This window comes from Oratosquilla oratoria, chromosome 3 (genome assembly GCF_046742065.1).
Source record: "Oratosquilla oratoria isolate Oo_2021 chromosome 3, ASM4674206v1, whole genome shotgun sequence".
Classification (NCBI taxonomy): domain Eukaryota; kingdom Metazoa; phylum Arthropoda; class Malacostraca; order Stomatopoda; family Squillidae; genus Oratosquilla; species Oratosquilla oratoria.
In genome coordinates this window covers 80,244,453-80,269,616 of record NC_134779.1, presented here as the reverse complement: position 1 = coordinate 80,269,616, position 25,164 = coordinate 80,244,453, and the positions used below count along the sequence as shown (strand labels likewise).

Genomic DNA, 25,164 nt, shown 5'->3' with positions numbered 1-25,164 from the left:
CATCATCATACAACAGGCAGCCAATGCTGCCCACAAAAATTTGACTCGTATTGAAAAGGTTAAGAGTAATTGACTAATTATTATAGTGTTGATGTGGAATAACAAAAAAAAACTTATGGATATCCTCCTTATTATGTAAGAAAGCTGTTAGTTTTATGTAGAGAAAATGCAATGTGAGGAATAAATAAGACTGGTCATGGACTGAGAAATGGATGCAAAATGTTTTTGTAGTTATTATTTGTATGTATCATTAGTTCAATTAATGTTATTGTTTTGATTTATTCTTTGTTTTTCATGCTTTTTCAGGTTAATAAAGTAGTTGGAGGAATGGGAAGCTCCACGCAAGGCCCCGCATCTCCTCGGTTAAGGTCACCATCCCCATCGTCTGCCCTCCTTCCCCCAGTACATATATCCCCACCCCCGAAAAAGCGGAGATCAGGGGCTAGTCCAACCTTGAATCCACCCCACTCGACTCCTTCCACCTCACCCCGCTCAGAGGTAGTAGTGCCTTCTGGTAGATCTGAAGGCCTCAGCCCGCACTTGGAGGGCTCTACTTTAGCTGCAGCCCTAACAAAGCCTCTAAATCGTGAAAGAGATCACAGAAGTGCCCATCCCCCCACATCTGCTCCTCCTCCTCCTCCCCCTCCACCTCCACATCCTCCAGCTCCTTTACCCCCACCATCCTTATTGCCAGCCCCCATTGTGGTTGACCTGCCTAAAGTCAAAGAAGAGGAGATTGATCTTGACACGTCAGCAGAGGAATCCTGTGACCTTCCGGGCTCCTCCTCTACATCTGAAGATCAGTCTCCTCAACAGCCTCAGGCACAGCAGCAGCCGCCACAACAACAGCAACAACAGCAACAGCCACAACAACAGCAACAGCAGCAGCTGCAGCAACAGCAACAACACCCAATGGAAGCTGTCAACTTGGTCACGGAAGGTTCCATCCTCAGGCAACGCATCCAGGGGTTTCAAGGAACTCCAGATGCACCACCCACTGTACCACAACCCCCACTGCCTTCCAGTCATCCTATGCCCTCCCATTTAACGCAACATCCTCAGGAAGACCTTATGATCCACAAAGAAGAGATTCATATGGAAAGTGGAAGAATGTCTGAGGGCCTAAGTGGCGAGGGCAGTGAGGGTGACAAGGATGCAGTGGGGAGTCCACCACCCATGGTGATCAGGCCGCCACTCATCGGGCTCATACCTAGGGAAGCAGCAGGTATGTATCTTCAGTTAGCACATCAAAGAGTAAGCAGCAGGTTCATTCCATTTTTTCTCTCTAGAAAATATCTGTTTACTGAGGTGGTTAGGCATGATAGCCTTTGCTAGAAGTTATGAAATTATTTTGTATAAGATATCAGTTCATACATACATATATACCAAAGGCTTTCCCCCCTTACAAGGGAGGTAGCTAAAAGCCAAAGGCATAAAAACCACTTCTGTCCATTCCATCCCCACATACTCCACTTCCCACTTACCCTCTTCCCTCCCTCTTATCTTGGCATCTCATGGATGACAGGTCATCACTGCATCCTGTCCACTGCCCTGGGTCAGAAGCATTGTTGTAAGACGCAGCACATCCACAGCAAGGCCACTTCATTAACCGCTGACCCCCTCCCTCTCCGTCCCCTCATGCAGAAAAGAAGACAGGGAGAAATCCCTTTGGGCTGCATCAATTTATATCTCATACATACTCCCTCACCCCCTATCCACCACCCACTCCCCCTCATGCATCACAGCATCATCCATACACAACCATTCTCCATTCACCCCTATCTTCTGTCCTCTCCCATCCTTCCTCAACAGACATTCCCCTCTTTCCCAAAGCCCCTTCCCATCTATCAATCTCATCCTAGGTCACCCTCTCATGTTCACTCCTTCTACCTCTGCCTTCCACACCTCTTTTACTAGTCCTTCTTCACTCATTCTTTCCATGTGTCCAAACCATCCCAATACTCTTTCATTAACCCTATCTCCCAACTCCCTTTCCACCCCCACCTCTCCTCACCTCATAATTTCTCACTCTATCCAACCAAGTAACCCCTATCATACTTCTCAGGCACATCATCTCAAACACATTCAACTCCTCCTCCCTTCCTTATGTTCCATGTTTCTGCCCTATAGAGTGCTGTCAGCACTGTCACTCCTTCATACAACCTCCTTTTAGCATCCATTCCCAGATGTCTATTTCTCATTACACTTTTTAATCCCCCAAGGCATTTACCTCCACCCCTACTTCTCCCTTTCCTGCTACATTTGCACCCAAGTATCTAAAATCCACTTCCTCCAGTCTCTCTCCCTTAATACTCACTTCCAATATGCTGTCACTTTCTCCCCTTATACATCTCATCACTTTACTTTTACCCACATTTATCTTCAACTTCCTTCTTTCGCACACCTTCCCAAACTCTGACACAAACTTCCTCAATCCTTCCTCTGATCCTGCTACAAGCGCAGTGTTGTCAGCAAACAACAAATCTCTCACTTTTGTTCATTTTCTTTAACCATCTCCAGTCCCTAACCCTCTACCCTTGCATTTACCTCTCTCACCACCCCATCCATGTTTAAATTGAACAGCCAGGACGACATAACACATCCCTGATGAAGTCCCACTTTTACCTCAACCATTCACCCTCTCCATTTCTAATCCTAACACAAGCTCTCCTACTCTCGTAAAACTTCTTGACTGCACTTAACAGCTTTCCCCCTATTCTATAAATCTGCAATACCTCCCAAAGTGCCTTCCTGTCTACCCTGTCATAAGCCTTTTCTAGATCCATAAAAGCCCAAAATACATCCTTACCTTTTCCTATAGCTTTCTCACATATGTGTCTTACCACAAAAATCTGATTTACACAACCCCTACCTGTCCTGAACCCACATTGTTCCTCACCAATTATTCTGTCTGTTCCTCTCATAATCCTTTCAGTCAAGGCCCTCCCAAAAGCCTTCCCAACTACACTTAACAAGCTAATCCCTCGGAAACTACTACACTTGCATTTGTCCCCTTTTCCCTTGTAAAGTGGAACTATACAGGCACTCCTCCAGTCCTCCGGCACTCTACCTTCTCTTAAACAAACATTAAATAACCTCACCAGCCAGTCCATCATCACTGTACCTCCTTTTTTCAGACATTCTGCATGGCATCTATCCAACCCAGGTGCCTTACCATCTCTCATCATCTGTCTTCACTTCATCTTTCTTTATTTCTCCTCCATTTTCCTCACTCATCACTTGTCATTATCTTCGTGCTTCCCACTGCAACTACCTTTCCCTCCCTATCCTCCTTCACATTTAGCAGCTCCCTAAAATACTCTGCCCACCTTCCTGTCACTATCTTCTCTTCCATTATCATCTCTCCATCCACACCTTTTATCTTTTCGTTTCTACTTGATTTGCCTCCTCTTCCTATCTTATTTTCTTTCCAAAACATCTTTTTATTACTTTCTAAATTTTCTGTCATACTCTTAACTCATTTCACATCTGCTCTCTTCTTTGCCTCCTTTATCTTATGCTTTACTTCCCTTCTCTTTACTTTGTACCTCTCATATGATTCCCTCGTCCTAATTTGTAACCAATCTATGAAAGCTTGTTTCTCTTCTACACCCTTCTTTGCTCCCTCGTCCCACCACTCGCTACCTTTCCTTCTATTTCTTCCCATCCTCCTTGTTCTGCACACCACACCATCTTTGCACACCTTATGAGTCCCTCCTTGAACCATCCCCATTCCTCCTCCACTCCTAGTTCTACTCCATCCTTCACTCCCACTTCTCTCTCAGATTCTTATACTCCTTTTCTTTCTTATTTAAGCAGTTCACACTAAGTACCTCCCTACCTTTTGCCCTTTTGCTCTTCACCTATCTTCCACTCTCAACTTTCCACCAGAAAATGATCTGACATTACTCTCTTTAGAACATGTACATCCATAACTCTTCCTACTATACTCCTGGTTACCTTTCTATTGTCCAATAACCACCCTCTCCCATGTGTACTTATGCTTGACTTTCTTTCAAAACGCTATTTGCTATCATCAACTCTTGAGACACACCACCACCATAAACTCGCCTGTACGATTTTTTCTTGAAACTCCACACTTCCCAATCACTCCTTCTATTGGTTCATTTCCTACCCTAGCATAGGTCTCCCAATACAACTACAATGACATTTCCTAATCCCTCAATGTACTCCTTTAAATCCATCCAAAATGCCTCCCTTTCCTCTACAATCTTCTCACTACCAGGTCCATATGCACTTATAAAAACCGACATCTCCCATTCCCGGCTTCACCTTTATCCACATTAACCTTGAAGAAACCTTCCATTCCACTACACACTTGCCTATCTCATCACTTACTAGGATAGCTCCCTTCTCTCCCACATCCTCTCTTCACTCTTGAGAACCTCCCAACTATACTTCCAAACTCACACTCAACCCTCCCTCTCAACTTAGTTTCACTCAATGCCAACACATCCATCTTTCTTCTCACATACATACTGCCTATCTCTTACTTTTTACTCTCATCTGTACCACATCCACACACATTAAAAGACCCAAACCTTGGGGTACTAGTTGGAAAACTCCTAGACCCTCTTATGCCTTTACTTTTTTGGTGGGAATGTCCCCTTTGGGGCTACAGGTAGCAGGATTCCTAGTCCTATCCCCGCCCCACTTTTTGTTGCCTCATTGACTCAAGTGGGATGACTTGGTAGCAACATTCTTTTCCCCCACCACAGGGTTAAGCAAAAAAAGGGAATGAATATTCAGAAAAATTGTACAGGACAGTAACAAGGGGTGGGGGGGGACAGCATAACGGAGGGACAGTTGCAGTGTAATGAAAATGTCATAATTTCTCTATGAACAGTGACTTCCTCTATCACAGACAAAATGATGTGTGGCTCAGGTCGGTAGGGGCAGCCCATATAGACCTTAAAGTATCAGCTGCTTGCTACTTTTGCCACAAAAACATGCAGCCAACCCCAGATGGGGTTACATAGGTATATTCAGCAGGGTGAAGCAGTAGGATAAACCAGCTAGGTAGGATCATACCTCAAGATTAGGTGTTATCATCAGAAATGAATATGTTCACTTAAGTTCTAAGTACACTCCTCCCTCGATTTATGAATGCTCCATATACGAATTTTCGTTATAACGAACAAAAAAAATTGTCCCAAAAATCGAAATACGAACTAAAAATTCGCCATAACGAATAAAATCCTGTTGAAAAAAATTACTGTATTTTTAAATCATAAATATTAAAAATAAAATTATTTTTACATCATAAATATTAAAAAAAACAACTGCCATATGTCCAGGTAAGAAAAAAAAAAAGTGAAAATAGATACGTACGTTTGTTATTGTTTTCAAAACAATGCCGTGTACTGCTCGGTCTACTCACTCAGTCTCGGTTAATCATGGATTATTAGCATTATTTCAAGTGACATTATGCCTCCTAAGCGTCCAGGACCCTATTAACCCCTACCATACAGTGCCGCACACGTAGGCGTCATGGACTTAGATCTCGGTGGCAGCAGCCAATGCCAGCCGTACGACGTGTCGTTATAATACTCGCATCATAAAATATAGTCACCGCTTATATCGATCGTTCTCTCTTCACCCGTGAATTTTGATAACCATAGAAAATGCAATTACAAAAGAATTAGAAAGAATGTCATTATGGAGGGGCGACTACAATAAATATAATCAAGACGCCGATATGGCAGCCTCGCGAATACACTCGCTCCCCATGACGCCTACGTGTGCGGCACCGTATGGAAGGGGTTAACCCCTACCATACAGTGCCGCACACGTAGGCGTCATGAGGAGCAAGTGGATTCGCGACGCTGCCATATCGGCATCTTGATTATATTTATTGTAGTCGCCCCTGCGTTTTGACATTCTCCCTAATCTGCCCTTAATCACATTCTCTTATGGTTTTCAAAATTCACGGGTGAAAGAGAGAACGATCGATATAAGCGGTGACTATATTTTATGATGCGAGTATTATTACGACACGTACGGCTGGCATTGGCTGCTGCCCGCGAGATTTAAGTCCCGGAGTGAAGTGGTTAAGGATGGTGACAAGCCTAAGATGGCTAGGAAAGCAATATCTCTGGATACTAAGTTGTCTGCGCTAAAGAAAAGTGACGAAGGAATGAGAGTGGAGGACATCGCAAATTTGTTTGGTTATTATCTACTTTGCATATTAATATTTTATGTGTCTGTATGTAGTTAGCAGAGAACTGTATTCAAGATTATGCATATTTAATGTGATGACTTTATAGGGACATGAAATTTGTTTGTAAAAACCTATCGCGCATAATATAAAGGGTTTATATTGGGAAAAAAAAGTGCTCAATTTAAGTATATTCGATGTACAAACGGTTTTTCAATAATGTAATTAGTTCGTAAATAGAGGGAGGAGTGTATTGTGAAAATATCAAAAGAAACACGTGAGGATGGAGTCTTTATTAGTATGATGTTTTGCTTGCCTAGAAATCTACTGCCCCACAGTGGGTAGCAGCAATCCTTGGGCCCTTCTATATATCTCTTGAAAAAGAAAGGAAAAAATTAACTGTTGTTTGTATTTGTATTAGTGTAGGACTGTTTCTATGTCATCTGCTTTTAGTAGTAGGAGGAGGGGAACAGTTGTCAGCTGTTTATGTGCAAGGGTTGGGGAAATACTGTCGGAACTAAGGTCTTGAGCCTAGTTCAGAGAACAAATGTCAACCACTCAGGGCTACACCTCTGATGGAGGTAGGGGTGTTTACAGATTTTGAAGATGTGTGATGGGGAGACATCCATTTTGAAGAAGAATATATAGATTAAATGATAACTTTTCATGAAGGGTGCACTGGATGAACTGGCAGTAGTGCTAGGAAAGAAAGGACAAAAATAAAAAGTAACTTTTGCTTGGTTAAAGTGTGAAGGAATGAAGAGGATGTGAGTTAGGAATAAAAAGAAATTAAAGTGTCCTTTTCTTTACCCACTTCCCATTGTGGGTAAGGATGGATTAGTAAACAAGAAAGAAAGAAAGAAAAAAAAATCCAGTACCATGCATATTTATAAGTGTGTTTTTATATTTTTTGCAAGGATAGAAACTGTCACTATATCTTGTTTCTTCTAGGATTATATGCGGGTCCAGGAACATCAGGGTCAGTAGTACAGCACGATTCTTCGCAAGGTAAGGTAGAAAAGTCCTTTATTATTTTTGGAGGCAGTGGTTCCCATTCTCTTGTAATTTTAGTTTGTACTAAATCTGTTCTGTATGGCTTTCTGACCTTCATTTGTAAATGGCTACAGCATGTTGCATCTTAGTCACTGTTATAACTTTTGAAAATCTTTATAAGGTTTATAAAAAAAAACAGATTTTAGATAAATCCTTGCCATCTATAAAAATGAGGAAGATTTTGTTTTTAATCAGTATATTGTTCAGGTGCAACAGTTTTGAGGAGTATCTAGTGATATTTATAGGTAATGGAATTTTTGTCAAGGTTATCAGTAATGGTAACAAATATGAGGACCAAATTCACAGGAACAATGGACAATAATAATATATCTTTGCCTATGAAACATAAGCCATATATTACTATTTATTACCAAAGGTAATCTAGTATTACTCTACAATGGGTTGGAGGTTTAATGCATAGTTATCAAGGCAAATAAAGATTCTGATTTTTCTTCTGAAAAAGAACACCATATAATATAAAAAAAAATTATCACAGGGTAGCTGAAGTTGCTGTATAAGACAGGTTTCTTAAGCACTTTGTGCTTGCAGTTTTCACATTGGTAATAGTGAATAAGATACTGTTAATATCAAGTGCATTTTCATGTAGAAACAGATGTGGTCATGGTCATTTTATTAATTGCAAAATGCTGCAGCACTTGTTATTGGATTAGAACCAATATGATTCATGATTAATTATTTTCTTGTATTTTTGAAAGGCTACCACTGCCACCTTACTACCATTCAAAGTGCAGTGATGTCAAACTAGAATCAACTAAGATTTATCTTATTATCAACATTGAGAATAATTTGAGTGTAATTCAATACATTCAATGCACTTTGAATAGTATTGAACTTTTGGCTTGTTTTCAGTGTGGTGCTCATGTTTGCAATGGTAATTTGTGTGTATGTGTTTGTGTGTGCATTATGATAGAGCAAGTTAGCGAATGATAGTTTGTACAAGATTATAATTCCATTAGTGATGAGCAGATGACCAAGTGCTAGGCTCAGAAGTATTGCATAGGTAGCTCAGTTCTGTCAGAATAGGGGTCACAATGTAGATGTAACTTGGCAGGCTATTTGACAAAGATGATTGGTAGTGGATGTTTGGTAGGTTAAGAAAAGAGTCTGGGTTGTTGATATTCTGTCATATTAAGGATGATTTTATTTTGTTTTAGTTCTGTTGCATTTTAAACATGATTTTAGTAATGTTTTGAGATTTAAATTGGTGTTTAGATTGAGCTGTATTGTCATTTGTTTATTTTTTATTCATTAAATTTTTTCATGTTTTGGTTTGTAATTTTGCTGCTAAGACTTTTGATATTTTAATATTTGTTAGACTTTAGTCAGGGTGGAGAATTTCTTAAGTCTAGTGTTTACTCCAGAATCGATTGCTTTTTAATCCATATTAATATTCATTTAATAATGATTGAATTCCTGTTTCTAAGGATAGAGGTTCTTTGGATTCAATTGTAAATATAAAGACAGGATCTTTGCTTTGAAATCTTGTGTTTATGACAAAAATAGTTTTGGATTGTCACCAATTGTCCCTTCGGGAATGTCATTGCCTTCTAGTCCTTCACCTAAGCAAGTTTTAATTATCACTGTAAAAGTTTTGGAATACTGGCCATATAATGTTTGATTACATGAGTCAAAAAACTGTTCTTAATTTCTGTAAGTGCTAGGTGTGGTTTGGGTAGCAACTTAATAGTTGGGGGGTGTAAAATAATTTTTTTTAATACTCTACTCTAACTCTTGGTTTTAGAAATATCTATCTATACAAAGGTATTTTTCCCCCTTATAAGGGAGGTAGCCAAGTCAAATGCATGAACCTACTTCCATTCCACTCCCCTCCACCACCCTTTCCTCCCTCTCATCTTAGCTCCTCATGGATGATGGGTCATCACTGTATCCTGCACACTGCTCTGGGTCAGAGGCAATGTAGGAAAACACAGTACATGTACATCCACAGCAAGGCCACTTCATTTAATTGGTGATAACCTCCCACCCCATCCCATCCCATCCCATCCCCCCATGCAGAAAAAGATATGGGGAAAAATCCCTTTGGATTGCATCAAAATATCATTCACACATAAGCAACCCCCTCCCCCTCCCCCTCCCCTCCCTACCTCCCTTGCATAACAGTATCATCTATACATAGCCACTCTCCACTCATCCCTGTCTCCTGCCTTCTCCTTTCCTTGCTCAACAGACTCTTGCTCAGTGCCCCCTTCACCCCATCCATCCATCTCATCCTTGGTCATCCCCTCAAATTCACCTCTTCCTCTGCCTTCCATGCCTCTATTATTAATCTTTCTTAACTCATTCTTTTCATGTGTCCAAACCATCCCAATACTCTTTCATCAGCCTTATCTGGCATCTCCCTCGCTCTTCTCCTCACCTCATTTCTCACGCCATCCAACCTAGTACCATACTTCAAACATTTCCTCTCAAATACATTCAAACTTTTCCTCTCTGCCTCTCATAAGTTCCAAGTCTCTGCCCCATACAAAGCCGTTGTCACAATCACCCCTTCATATGCTCTCCTCTTGCATCCATTTCCAGATGCCTATTTCTTGACATTTTTTAACCTCCAAGGTATTTACTTGCTTTGTTCAGTCTATAATTTACTTCTACCTCCACTCCCTTTCCTGCCACATGTGACCCCTAATACTTAAAGCTATCCATTTCCTACAGCCTCTCCTTTAAGACTTCCTTCCAACCCTCTGCCATCCTTTCCACATGTACATCTCATCATTTTGCTTTTATCTACATTTACCTTCAACTTTCTCCTGTGTCATACCTTGTCAAAATCCATCACTAACTCCCTTAATCCCTCCTCGGATTATGCTACAAGCACAGTGTTGTGGGCAAACAACAACTGGCTTACCTCCTACTTTTCTCCATTTTCTTTAACCATCTCTAGTTCCCTGGCCATTACCCTCGCCTTTACCTCTCACACCACCCCATCCACATACACATTGAACAGCCATGGCAACATGACACATCCCTGATGCAGTCCCACCTTTACCTCAAACCACAGGGTCTACTATGCTTGTAAAAAATCTTAACTGCCCATAACAGCTTTCCCCCAATCCCATATATCTGGAAAACCTCCTACAGTACCTTCCTGTGTACCCTGTCACAAGCCTTTTCCAAACTCATAAAAGCCCAAAAAAACATCCTTACCTTTTCCTAAAGCTTTCTCACATACCACAAAAATCTGATCCATGCAACCCATACTTTACCTAAACGGACTCTGTTCCTCTCCTAATCCTCTCAAAATCATCCCATAACCCTTCTCACTACACTCAACAGACTGATCCCTCTGAAACTATTACAATCAAATTTGTCCCCCTTTCCCTTGTAAAGCTGAACTATATATATATATAGGCACTCCACAAGTCCTCTGGCACTCTACCCTCCCTTAGACGCACATTAACCCAATAACTGTGCAATAGGGTTTCATTGGTCATACCCATGGTGCACAATTGTTTGGGGTTAAAAGAAATAAGTTTTCAAAAGAAAGTTGTACTGTTTTAAAATGAAAGATTGCATTGAAGTATAGGAAAACTAAATACTAGTTAATTATTTGAATTAGTTCAGGCATGGTGGTGGTAAAGTTGCAGATTTTGTCACTTCAAGATTGTGGGCAGTGAGTGGTAGTCGCACATGGGTAAGGGACGGGGAACTTTTGTACTACTTTATTTATTATTATTATTATTTTTTGTGTGCGTTTCCTCACTACTGCTTCAGTTGTCCATTTTTTTTTTTTTCACATTAATATTTTTTGTGTAAATTATCTTATGTCATACACTATGAGAAATAGAGGGTTGTGGGTCATGTGGAGGTAACTGACCTGCCCTTTAATGTCTGAGGAGAACAAAGGATGTGTGGGTGGGTAGATATAATGTGTGGACTTGTTCACCTTGAGTTGGCAAACTTCATTTTTAGACTTATGAGAGTGAAATATAGACAGCCAAGTTAAAGGAAAGCCTTCACATCATATATGTCACAATTACATGCTGTTCATCATATGATGTATATTGCAGTTTATGGGTTAAACAACCTCGCTAGCCAGTTCACTATTGCCGTACCTCCCATTTTCAGACACTCTGCATGACACCCATTTAACCCAGGTACCTTACCTGCTCTCATCATTTTCAGAGTCATTGCATGTAATTTTTTCTTATTTCTCCTCCATTTCCCTTTCCCATCACTTCTCATTTTCTTAGTACCTCCCACTGCTACCATCGATGCCTCCCTATCCTCCTCCATATTTAACAGCTCTTTAAAATACTTCGCCCATCTTCCCCTTGCCGCTTCCTCTTCCATTAAAATCTGTCCATCTGCACCATTTACCATTTCTTCTCTACTTGACTCCCCTCCTCTTCCTCTCTTAATTTCATTCCAAAACATCTTTTTATTACTTTCACATTTGTCTGTCGTACTCCTCCCCTATTTTACATCTGCTCTCCCTTTTGCCTCTTGTATATATATATATATATATATATATATATATATATATATATATATATATATATATATATATATATATATATATATATATTTTTTTTAGGAATGGTCCTTTTGGAGCTACAGAGTAGGATGCCTAGTCCTATCCCTGTCCCATTTTTATTTGCCTCTTATAACAGTGGGAACAATGACAATATTCTTTCAACCCCTACCACAGGATTTGACCAAAAAGGAAATGAATAGAGATTTCTCTATCACAGACAAAATGATGTGTGGCTCTGGACCATAGGGGCACCCCATATAGACCCTAAAGTATCAGCTGCATGCCATTGAACAGATTTAAACCCCACAGTACATGCAGCCAATACCCTGGATGGGCTACCCCAGTTCTAACCCAGGGTAGTGGGTGAGATGCAGGGATGACCAGTCATCCAGAAGGAGCCAAGAAAAGAGGGAGGGAGGGGTGGTGAATGGGAGTGGAGTATGTGGGGATGAAATGGGTGGGAGTGGATTGATGCTTTTGACTTTGGCTACCTCCCTTGTAAGGGGGAAAAAGCCCTTGGTATATGTATGTATCTTTTGTTCTGCTTCTCATCTTTTTTTCCTTATACCTCTCATATGTTTCTTTCGTCCTGCTTTGCAATGAGTCCCAGGATACTTATTTCTTCTCTTCTAGTACCTTCTTCACTTCATCATCCAACCACTCACTACCCTTCCCTCTATTTCCTCCCATCTTCCTTGTTCCACATACCATCTTTGCACACTTTGTCATTTCTTTCCCACTCCTACTTTTACTCTTCTTCACCACCTCCCAAACTTCTCTCACCTTTTAGGGGAAAAAAATGTGTGTGTGTGTGTGTATATATATATATATATATATATATATATATATATATATATATATATATATATCTACACATACACATACACATACACACACATATATACATACATTTTTAATGTCTTTCTTTGTCAGATATCTTCTTAAGAAATTGGATTGGAAGACCAGGGGTGGGGAATAAATACCAAAAGGAATCTGTATAGATATCAGTTATACATATTCCTATTGTGAATTGTGTACAAAAAGTTTTCTGTTGAATCCATAGTAGGACATTCCTGACCCCTGAATTAGGACGGTAGGACAAGTTTCTTCTTTTCTATAATTTTATTTTCATTCCTTACTCAGCAGTCATCTGTGTGGTCATGTAGAAGGAAATAAAAAGTTCAACAGAATGACCTGGATTTTCATAATTCAGTATTCAAGAAAATTGCTTGAATTGTTTTAGCAATTGTTTTGAAGTAGTTTTCATGGAGAGCAACCATTGGGTTTTAACATCCTCATGGTTATATAAAAGCCAATAGAAAGTTCGATAGAATGACATTGGTGGGTTGTTTAAAGACATTATCCAAAAAAATGATGTTCTTATTTTGCTAATTATTTTTAAGTAGTTTTCATAGGAAATGTTAATCATAAGCAAGATTTGTAGAGGATATTGTAATGTTGCCTATAGTTTCACTACTGGAAATTTACATTTCCACAGTTGCTAAACAAAACTCAGTAGGCCTTCCCTTAGGAAGAAACTTGGAACAGTTATCTTAATGTTTTGAATGTGGGTTAATCGCAGTCGCTGACTAGCAAGAAGAGGGGAATAGTTGCTGATTATCAACTCTGCATGTGAAAAAGAGTGGGACAGGACTGGAGTTCATTGAGATTTTGGGTTCATTCCTGGAATTAAGTATTGATGGGTTGTGAAGATTGCACTAAGGAGATGATTCTCTCAATGGCCAGTTTGCATTACCAAGCAAGTACCTATCATTAGAGAAATCTTCTAGTTATTTTTATCAGTTTTTATTTTCATGGGTTTCATGTATAATATTCAAGAGTGAATGAAAAACCCTTCCTTTTCTTCATCTTGTTCTTCATATCATATTTTTCTTCATAGGAAAATAGTTGAAAGACCCTGTGCATATGAATTATACAGAGAACATTTAGTACAATGTTTATAATGACTTAGAAAAGAAAATTTAGAAAAAGAAATAGCTTACTTTTGGTTTCAGCTATATTTCTTGTATTGATTCAGAAATAGTAATTGTCTTGGGAAATGATAGATTTAGAAAAAGAAATACAAGAAAAGTTACTATTCAGATATTTTTATAAAATATTTTATAGTATATATCATCCTAAGACCAACAGTTATTGAGTGAAAAAAAGAGGGGGCTAAATAATTTTTCTTAGGACAGCTACCTACACCACACTGATATCATGGAAGACAGACTGAAGAACCATGTTTCTGAGCTATCCCTGCACAGTCACTGCTAAAGTGTTGTGCTCTTCATGTTGATAAAGTTGCCAGGCTTTCAGACTATTACATATTGTGATAATGGGTGAGACCATCCTGAAGGTGTGTACAGTCACAGCCTTAAAGCCTTGAAATATGACCATAATGCATGGGTGGAGTATCAAAGATACCTGTGAGCATTGTGTCCTTGATTCTGACATCACATTTCAGTAACCAACTTCAGGCTTTTCGCACTAACCCTACTGTTTATAGTGTTGAGACTATTTGATTATTCATTATGCAACCTCAGTGTCTCAATTGTAGAAACCCTGCAGCATCAAGACAGCTAGTGGTGGCCATGTGCCAGACCTAAAGATCTCTTAGTATCACAGGTTTAGTACAGGGATTAAATGCTGGCCTACAGAGCTTGCACCCTTAGTGGGGATAAAGGATAGTGTTGACTAGACTGGAAGTCGGCTATCTCTACCTCTCTGGGATCAGTGACAGCCCTTGCAGGCACCATTAATTCCCATTTACTGAAACTAATTGAATTATGAGGACTTGTACTCATGAATGCAGTAGAGGTTTGTCTGCTGAGTCTAGCTGTCTACATGACAACAGCTGCAGTTGATTTATGACTGAGCAGTGGCAGGGAAAGGGTTAATCAAAATTACCCTTTGAAATAGTTGGTGGGATTCCTGCAGTTGAATAAAACCTCCTGACAACAGCCAGAATAAATGTGTGAATTGACACTGGTAATGAAAGGGTATGATTGTGGTAGGTGAATCTTAGAGGAGCAGTCTGTTGCTTGTTTGAACTTTCATATGTGAAATAAACACCTTAGCCTTATGAACAGAAAAGCAAAAGTAGCAAATATTAAGTTGCATAGTTTGTTGCAATACTACATCCAGTGTTCAAACACAGTTTAAGCTGGAGGTCTGGTTTGTGGTAGATTTTTTTTCCTACATTTGGGAGGGACTGTGCTGGAGGGGACTAAGAGTCTGTCTCTTCAGTGCCAAGCTATACTGTACAGTCTTTATTTTTTTTCTGGTTAGTAACACATGTTTTTAATTGTTGGTTAGCAGTGTCAATCAGCATGAATTTAGTTGAGGTTAGGACCCCTTGTTGAAGGGGTTAACAGACCTGCAGTGATAATCAGTGAGGCTTGTGTCTAGCAGGGTACCAGCAACAGTTCTACCATTGAATGGAAGTTGTTACTTGATACACCATATAGAAACAACATTGGAAGTGCTTAAATTATCTCTCAGTATACAAAGGCTTCAGTCCTTGTTTCAAGGGAGTGACCAAGTCAAAGCATTCTTTTGCCTTTACTCTTTATGGGAGAAAATGACAAGAGGGGTCCATAATCTCTTCACTTTGCCCATTACTTGCTTTTATGGCATGCAGGGAATAGTAGAAGTTAAAAGTGACTTGGCATTCCTCTTTAAGAGGAGATTAGTCTCCTTTTGTAAAAGAATGCCAGGGGATTGGTGCATAGAGGGTGTCACTATAGTACCAAAAGTATTGACTGTATAAAACTTAGCCAGCCAATTCCCCATACAGATTTCAAAATCATGAAAGAAAAAATTTATATGATATCAGTATTATACAGGTGTGACAAGACCAAAGCAGTGAGTTTTCTCTGGAACTTGTGTTGGTTTGAGAGGATGTGACATTCTTTACCAAGTTCAGCACCATGCTCATGTACTGTAGCCTCTTTATTTTATTTTATTTATTAATTATTATTTTTTAAGGCTCACCAGTAAGGCTTTCCTGTTAGCTTATTCACCTGGAACAAAACTTTAGAATGATCTTGGCTATGGTGAACAAGGAAATAAAGTACTGTCATTTTTTTTTTTTTTTTTTTTTTTTTTTGTAAAAAGTTATAAGTGATCAATCTGTTGTCCCAGGTCTTGAAGGTCTCAGGTAAACAGGAAGAACCACCTGATTGGCTCATGTATCACTCTAGGAAGAGGTATTGTGTTGGTTTCTAGGTAAGTTTAGAGTGGGGCAATGGGATGATGTGTTCAATGTCTTTGTGTGGTGATTATATCTGAAACAATTTGCTTCTATGGCCAGGCTTAGACTGTGTTGGTATTATTTTAAAGCTAGATGATAATCTGAACACAACCATGATAGTATGGTTTTTGCTTGTTGTAGGAGGTATTTCTCTGTGGGGTTGGTGTCTAGAAAAGTTTGGTAGAATAGGGAGTTTGGTGGTTGGTCTTGGAGTGCTTGTTTTGTGATCTGAGTATGGTGTGTATTTACCTACCTAGTTGTATTTTACGGGACAAGAGCTATACTCGTAGTGATCCGTTTTCATATCTCTCCACATCCAGTTTGTTCTTAAGATTGTGTATAGTTCTGGCATTCACTATTTTTCTGTTCAGTTTGTTCCAGACATTGATCACTCTAAATGGTCAACAAATCGCCTCTTTCCCTTCTCTGTTCTAGTGTTGACAACTGTAATTTCTCCAATCTTTGTTCATATGTCCGATTTGACAGTGTGGTTGCCATTTTTGTTGCTGCTCTTTGGATTCTTTCTAATTTTCTTATGTTCTTTTTTGTGCTAGGTGCCCACATTGATACAGCATATTCTAATTTCGGTCTTATCAGTGTAACAATTATTTTTTTAACCATCTCATCTATGTAGTCGAAGGCCACTTTCATTGATCTTAATAAGTTGTAAGTCTCTCCAAATAATTTATTTACATGTTTGTCAGGTGTCAAGTCACTTGAGATGATTACTCCTAGGTCCCTCTCTGAGTTTACTTTTTTGACTTGTTTCCAATTTTATATTGTTCCGAAACTATTTTTACTTTTTCCAAATTCCATTATGCTACATTTTTTTATGTTGAAGTTCATCTCATATAATCGACTCCATTCCCATATTTTATCCAGGTCATCTTGCAGCGATCTGCAATCTTTTTCTGTTCTTACTCTCGAGTAATTTGGCATCATCAGCAAAAAAGTTCATGTAACAATTTATTCCCTCATCCTTATCATTTATGTATATGGCAAACATTAAAGGAGCCAAAACAGAGCCTTGTGGGACGCCACTTTTCACATCTTCCCATTTCAAATTTTTGTCTCTAAGTACCACTCTCTTTGTTCTCCCAGTTAAGAAATCCTTCACCCATTCCAACAGTTTGCCTTGAATTCCTCCTATTTTTTCAATTTTATTAATTTTTTGTGGGGTACTTTGTCAAATGCTTTCTGCAAATCCAAGAAGGCACAATCTGCCCATCCATCCCTTTCTTGTATTATCTCAATTAATCTCTAGTAAAAGCAGATTAGGTTTATGGTGCACGACCTTCCTCTTTTAAAGCCAAATTGTTTGGGGTTTATTATTTTGTTATCTTCCAAGTGTTTGGTCCATTTGTTCCTGACGACCTTTTCACCTATTTTTGTTACTGTGCTTGTGAGGGATACTGGTCTGAAGTTTGTAGGATCTTCCCTATTTCCTCCTTTGTATATTGGTACTATACATCTTTCCAATCTTGCGGTACCTTTCCCTCTTTGAGTGAGAAGTCAATTATCTTGTATAGTTTGTCTGTCAGTTCATCTATACACTCTTTCAGTGTCCAATTTGCAATTCCATCTGGTCCATGCGATTTTCTAACATCTAGGCTTTTTATTTGGTCTTTTATTTCTTTTTGTGTCATCTTTATTTCCTTCATCATGGGTGATCTTTATTGTTGTCCATCTTCCCAAGATTGTGAGCTCTCAATTGTAAAAACAGACCTGAAATCTCTGATTATAACTTCTGCCATCTCAGTGTCATCTGTATTCTTTATCTCCTTCACGCAGTTTCACAATTTCATGTTTATCCTTTAGTTTGTCATTTATATATCTGTAAAAGAGATTAGGTTGATCCTTACATTTGTCTATTATATCCCTTTCATATTCTCTTTTTTCTTTCCTGCATACATTCGCAGATTCATTCCTAAGATTTATATATGTTTGCCATTTAGATGTTTTTCTATATTTTTTCCATTTTTTCCAGGCATTGTTTCTTGTGGCTCTAGCCTCACTACACCTTTTGTTGAACCAACATTTTATATAAATCTCTTTTTGTTTATTTTTTGGTACATATTTATTAATTCCTTCTTTATACTTTTCTTTGAATATGTTCCATTTGTCTTCCATCTTTGTTTCCTCTTTAGAGAATTTATCCCAATTTGTGTTTCGATTTTTTTTTCTTAGTTTTACAAAACTTGTTTTGTTGTACATAAATCTTCCTTCTCTATGTTTTATCATTCCTATCTACATTGTTCTTTTAATTAAAACTCTATTAGTATATGGTCACTTTCCAATTGGTGTTTTATACACCATTTTGTTCACAATATCCAGCACTCTCTTAAGAAACTCGTTTTTTTCCGTCTTCTTTTCTCATTCTGATCATTGGCTTCAATTCTAAGCACTTTGTCCTTCTCTTTTCCTCATCACTCATTTCCTTTTGTATCCTTATATGTTTGAATTTCTCACTGTTAGCCAGTTTCACTGCTTTCGATAATACTTCCTCTGCTATCATTTGTGTTCTTAGTTTTATTTTCAGAGGTCTATGATGTTTTTCTTTTGAATATTTGCCTATCCCATGGATTTCGTCGATTACTTTATCAAGATTATGACCTTCATCCCGTATTTCTTTCAGAATTTCCATAGCTAATTCCTTCTCCTTTTCTCTCTGGTATCTATACATACCATGCTTTTCCTGGATACCATGGACCACAATGCACTTACCTTTGTCAACTGTATCTCTCACCCAATTTTCCTTTTCTTGAATTGCTTTCATAACTGTTTCTTTTGTATTTTCCTCCATCTGCTTTTGTAATATTTCTCTAAGATATTTTTTTTTCCTGTTCTTGTTTCCATTGATTTTTTATTTCAATGAGGTCTGTTTCTTTGATTGACTTTGCCACTTTTCCAGTCACTACTTGCAACTGCTCTTTGACCTCCTTTTTCAGTTCATCATTTTTATTTTTATCCTCATTTTTCATTATCTCGTTTTCTCTACTAAGAATTTCAATTTCACTCTATAGGTCACTTAATTCTTTAATTGTTTGCTCATTACTCTTTTGCAATGTAATCAATTACCTGTGTACAGCTCGGTAATCCAGTTTCAAATCTATGATTTCTTCCATTAAATAATTCACTTCGCAATTTCTTAGTGCATTACTATATCTTATTTCTCTGTCTATATCTAAACTTTTACCTACTTCACCTGGGTTTCTTTGAAATCCTGAAAAGACGTTATTTTCCCACCTTGGGTTTTTTCTAGTATCTACTAAACAGTGGCATTTGGGGATGACACCTAGGGCTTTCTACTATACTCATGTCAAGTCCTCTCTTGGTTGGTTCATTTGTTATTCTTTCTTCTTTATCTTTCTCCATTTTGCCAGAACTATACTTAATTCAAGAACTGGAAAAAACTTTTACTGGTCACAACAAGTACCATAGCATATACATCCTGCACAATAACAACAGGTTTCCTTCATGTGTTTTTGTGTGGATGTGTTGCATGGTGCAGGTGGTAGGTTGTAGATGTTTGATTAGTATGCTGCTGGTGTGGTTTTGTTGTGTCCAATTGATTGTTTGTGTTCCATAATAAGATGACATGTAGGATTTAGGATTCTTGCTTAGAAATGTATGCCTTAACATTTTCATATGCTCTTCTTTGGGGAGGATGTTGGTTTCCATGTAGAGATGTTCTTAAGGCTTTGTTTTTTTGTTGTTTGTAGGGTGTCTGCTCTCTTGATAGTAGAGAACCATACTAGGGAAGCATAGTGAAGTGTTGTTCTTATGGACTGTTGTCCATGATCAAAGTTTCTTTCTGTTCACCAAAACATGCTTGCTACTGATCTTGTATATTTATCTTGTTGCTTTTCACTTTTAGATTCTTGATGTATAGGCTGAAGGACATGTGAGCATTAGAAACAAGGTCCAGGATTTTTGGCTTTTGTCCAGTGGAAGAAGTTGGCTGTTTAATTTCACTTTTGGATGTTTCTTTGATTTATGTGTTATTTGGGGTGACCTTTGTTACTGACAATTTCTGGGGTGAGGCTTTCATTCTATTTTGTCATGACCTAGTTCTAGTTTTTAAGGTTTGATCTTATCAGCTGTTTTATAATTGTTATGCTATATTATCATTAGGTCATTTGCATAGGTGAATTCTATGGATCTGGTGTGGAGAGATCACATGTGAAGAATTTGAATAAAGTGGGTGAGAGTGTTATTCCTTGGGGTATTCCATTGTACAATCTTTTGATCCTGGTTGGTTAGTTGTTTTGGGATACTTTGCACTCTCTTCTAGCAAAGAAATTCACCATTTCTTGTCTGTATCAATGGTCTTTCTTTTAGTAACTAATAAGTTTTAACATTTGCTTTTGTTTCTATAATATACTAACACCTAAAGGCCATAAAGTATTTTTGTTTGGATTTATATAGAATGCAAGAAATACAAATATATTAATTACATATATAAAAATTCATTTAACCCCTAAAGCTGGGAGGTCAGAGTAGAAAACCTCCTATTCAGGAACCTTATATTTAAACATTAATGAAGTCTGGGCCCAGATTGATAAAGTGGCAAATGGCAACACTGGCTAGGAGCTTACAGGAATGCAGCAAGTTTTTTATGCACAGGCCAAAATCTTAAAGAAACAATGTTTTGGTGGGGTTTGAGGTTTTGGCTGAAAAATCAGTAATTTTGTCTATATGGGGCACCCCTATGGACCAGAGCTACACATCATTTTGTCTGTCATGGAGGAAATCTCTATTCATAGAGAAAATTATGATACTTTATTATATTGCGACTGTCCTTCTGTTATGATGTCCTCCCACTTTTAATAATGTTCTGTATCACTTCTCTGAATATTATTATTTTTCTTTTTTATTTATTTATTTATTTTTACAAATCCTGCAGTAGAAGAAAAAGAACACTGCCACTGAGTATTCCTACATACATACATATACCAAGGCTTTTTCCCCCTTCCAAGGCAACAAAAATGGGATGGCGATAGGACTAGTGGACTAGGCATCCTTCTCTGTGTAGCCTCACAGGGGTCATTCCTAACAAAAGCAAAGGCATAATAGGGTCTGAGAGGAGCTGTCCAACCAGAACCCTAAGGTTTGAGTCTTTTAATGTGTGTGGATGTGGTACAGGATAAAGTAAAAGGGAAGATATAGGCAGCATGTTTGTGGGTAGAAAAATGGATGTTTTGGCATTGAGTGAAACTTAAGTTGAAAGGGAGGGGTGAGTTTGAGTTTGGGAGGGTGTTAGGAGTGAAGAGAGAACAAGGGAGAGAAGGGGTGGCTATACTAGTAAGTGAAGAGATGGTGGAGTGGAAGGTTTCTCCAAGGTTGTGGATGAAGGTGAAACTGGGAAGTGAGATGTGCAAATGGGCCTGGTAGTGAGAAGAGTGTAGAGGAAAATGAGCCTTTTTGGATAGATTTAAATGAGTGCATAGAGGGTTTAGGGAGAAATGTCAGTGTAGTGGTATTGGGAGATATCAGTACTAGAGTAAGAAATGAACCAATAGATGGAGTGATAGGGAAGTGTAGAGTTCCATGAAAAAATTGTAGTGGAGAGATGATGGTGGAGATATGTCTAGAGAGTTGATGATAGCAAATACAGTGTTTAGGAAGAAAGTCAAGCATAAGTACATATGGGAGAGGGTGGTGGATAGAAGGATGGTAGATAGGGCTTTAATGGACTACATAGTGGTTACCAGGAGAATAGTAGGAAAAGTTTTGGATGTACATTTTCTAGGGGGAGAGAGTGGGAGAATATCAGATAATTTTTTGGTGGAAAGTAAGATGAGAATGGAGGATAGATGGAGAAAGAGGAAAAGGACTGAAGGTAGGGAGTTGCTTAGAGTAAACTGCTTAAATGAGAAAGGAGTACAAGAAGCTGAGAGAATAGTGGGAGGAAGTGAAGGCTAGAATAGAACTAGGAGTTGAGGAATTGGGGTGGTTCAAGGCAAGGTATGCAAAGATGGTGTGTGGAACAAGGAGGATGGGAGGAAATAGAAGGAAGGGTAGTGAGTGGTGGGATGAGGAAGCAGAGAAGGTTGTAGAAGAGAAGAAATGGGTATTCACAGACTGGTTACAAAATAGTATGAGAGAATCATATGAGAGGTACAAAGAAAAGAGAAGATAAGTAAAGCATAAGATAAAGTAGGCAAATAGGAGAGACGTGAAATGGGGTAAGGGTATGACAGAAAACTTAAGAGAGTAATAAAAAGTTGTTTTGGAAAGAAATTAAAAGAGGAAGAGGAGGCAAATATAATAGAAAAGAAAGGTAAAAGGTGCAGGAGAGATGATAGTGGAAGAGACAGCAGTAAAAGTAAGATGGGCAGAGTATTAGGGAGTTGCTAAATATGAAGGAAGATAGGAAGGGAAAGGTAGTTGCAATGGGAAGCGCTAAGAATATGACAGTGATGAACGAGGAAAAAGGAGGAGAAATAAGGAAAGATGAAGTGAAGGCAGCTATTAACCTCTTCAGTACGGGCCTTAAATCTCGCGGGCAGCAGCCAATGCCAGCCGTATGACGTGTCGTAATAATACTCGCATCATAAAATATAGTCACTGCTTATATCGATCGTTCTCTCTTTCACCCGTGAATTTTGAAAACCATAGAGAATGTGATTAAGGGCAGATTAGGGAGAATGTCAAAACGCAGGGGCGACTACAATAAATATAATCAAGACGCCGATATGGCAGCGTCGCATATCCACTTGCTCCTCATGCCGCCTACGTATGCGGCACCGTATGGAAGGGGTTAAGATGATGAGAGAAGGTAAGGCACCTGGGTTAGATTGGTGTCATGCGGAGTGTCAAAAAAAGGGAGGTACAGTGATGGTGGACTGGCTGGTGAGGTTGTTTAATGCTTGTCTAATAGAGGGTAGAGTACTGGAGGAGTACCTGTATAGTTCCGCTTTACAAGAGAAAGGGGGACAAGTGTGAGTGTAGTAGTTTCAGAGGGATCAGTTTGTTGAGTGTAATTGGGAAGGTTTATGGAGGGTTTTGATTGAGAGGATTAGGAGAGGAACAGGGGGAGTAATTGGTGAGGAACAGTGTGGGTTTAGGACAGGTAGGGATTGCATGGGTCAGATTTTTGTGGTAAGTCAGATATGTGAGAAAGCTTTAGGAAAAGGTGAAGATGTATTTTGGGCCTTTATGGATTTGGAAAAGGCTTATGACAGGGTAGACAGGAAGGCACTGTGAGAAGTATTGCAGATATATGGGACAAGAGGAAAGCTGTTAAGAGCGGTCAAGAGTTTTTACAAGAGTATTAGAGCCTGTGTTAGAAGCAGAAGTGGAGAGAGTGAATGGTTTGAGGTAAAGGTGGGAGTTTGCCCGGCATGTGTTATGTTGCCATAGCTGTTCAGTTTATATATGGATGGGGTGGTGTGAGAGGTAAACATAAGGATAATGGGTTGGGGATTGGAGATGGTAAAAGAAAATTGAGAAATTAGGGAATAAGCCAGTTGTTGTTTGTTAATGACACTGCACTTGTGGCAGGATCAGAGGAGGGATTAAGGAAGTTAGTAACAGATTTTGGGAAAGTTAGCAAAAGAAGGAAATTGAAGATAAATGTGAATAAAAGGTGATGAGATGCACAAGGAGAGAGGATGGTAGCAAATTGGAAGTGAGTATTAAGGGAGAGAGATTGGAGGAAGTGAATGATTTTAGATACTTGAGTGTGAGTGGGGTGGGAAAGGGATGAGTGGAGGTGGAGATAGAATGTAGATTGAGAGAAGCAATTAAATGCCTTGGGGGATTAAAAAGTGTAATGAGAAATACACATTTGGGAATGGATGCTAAGAGGAGATTGTATGAAGGAGTGAGTGTGCTGACAACACTGTATGGGTCAGAAACATGGAACATGAGAGGAAGAGTTTAAATGTGTTGGAGATGAAATGGCTGAGAAGTATGATAGGGATTACTAGGCTGGAAAGAATGAGAAACAAGGTGAGGAGGAGAGCAGAGATAGAAAGGGAGTTGGGAGATAGGGTTGATGAAAGAGTATTGAGATGGTTTGGACACATGGAAAAAATGAGTGAAGAAAGATTAGTAAAAGAGGTGTGGAAGGCAGAGGTGGAAGGAGTGAACATGAAGGGGCTACCAAAGGTGAGATGAATGAAGTAAAAGGGGCATTGGGAAAGAGGGGAATGTCTGTTGAGAAAGGAAGGGAGAAGACAGAAGATAGGGATGAGTGGGGAATGGTTATGTATGGATGATGCTGTAATGTATGGAAGGGAATGGGGGGTGAGGGAGTATGTGAATGATATTTTGACACAGCCTGAAGGGATTTCTCCTCGTCTTCTCTTTTCTGGATGAGGGGAAGGAGAGGGGGGTCGGTGGTTAATGAAGTGGCGTTGCTGTGGATGTGCTATGTCTTGCTACATTGCCTCTAACCCAGGGCAGTATGTGCAATGTAGGGATGACTATTCACCCAGGAAGAGCCAAGAAAAGAGGGAGGGAAGGGGGGTGAATGGGAATGAAGTATGTGGGGATGAAATGGGTGGGAGTGGGCTCCTCCCTTGTAAGGGGGAAAAGGACGTTAGTACATGTATGTATGTATGTACGAGATGAAGACCTTACTCCATAATGTTTAGTTGCAAGCAAAGTCATCAGGAGCTGGGAGTATGTAAAGAGTAAACAGAACAATGGTATGTGAGGTTGTTGCTACTGTCTAGCCTTTAATGTCAGTGGATTAAAACATCAGAGTAACAGAGGATACCAATCACCCTTTTGGGGTCCTACCAAAAGTCGTCCGTCCTGAATGTGCAGTGACCAGGGCAGGAGGAGGTAGCTCAAAGCAGTTCCACAACCTCATCAGATGGTGACAAATCTCAAACTAAAGCCTGGAAACAATCTAGTAAGCAAACCATCCTCAAACCAGTCTCAAATCATGGGCAAAAATCAATCTGTTGCCCCAGGTCTCTCTTACAGGCAACCCATGGCTCTGTGATGTGCCTGCAAGTGGTAGCACTACTATCTGAGAGGATTCAGAAGCCAGTAGAATGACCCAGAGCTTGCAGCAAGAACTCAGATATCAGATGCATGAGTTAGGGCCCTAAGCCCCAAGTGCGACATGGGAAAAAAAGGGGGACAAAATGATGGAAAGAAAAAGAAAAATTCGAAGTTTTTCCCAATGGTTGTTATACACAGAAA

At 39.2% G+C, this 25,164-nt stretch overlaps 1 protein-coding gene across 21 annotated transcripts in view; it reads left to right on the top strand.

The window, feature by feature from the left end:
* Positions 1-25,164, top strand: part of LOC143024084 (uncharacterized) — a 444,302-nt gene that overhangs the window by 115,176 nt on the left and 303,962 nt on the right. For 19 of the 21 annotated variants that reach the window (XM_076182859.1, XM_076182873.1, XM_076182868.1 and 16 more), the window contains exons 4-5: positions 307-1,225; positions 7,130-7,186. In XM_076182859.1, coding sequence (XP_076038974.1) covers positions 307-1,225; positions 7,130-7,186 — 976 coding nt within the window. Of the gene's footprint in view, positions 1-306; positions 1,226-7,129; positions 7,187-12,680; positions 12,787-19,879; positions 20,440-25,164 lie in introns of those variants that run through there. The other 2 variants (XM_076182943.1, XM_076182930.1) reach the window with 2 other exon arrangements.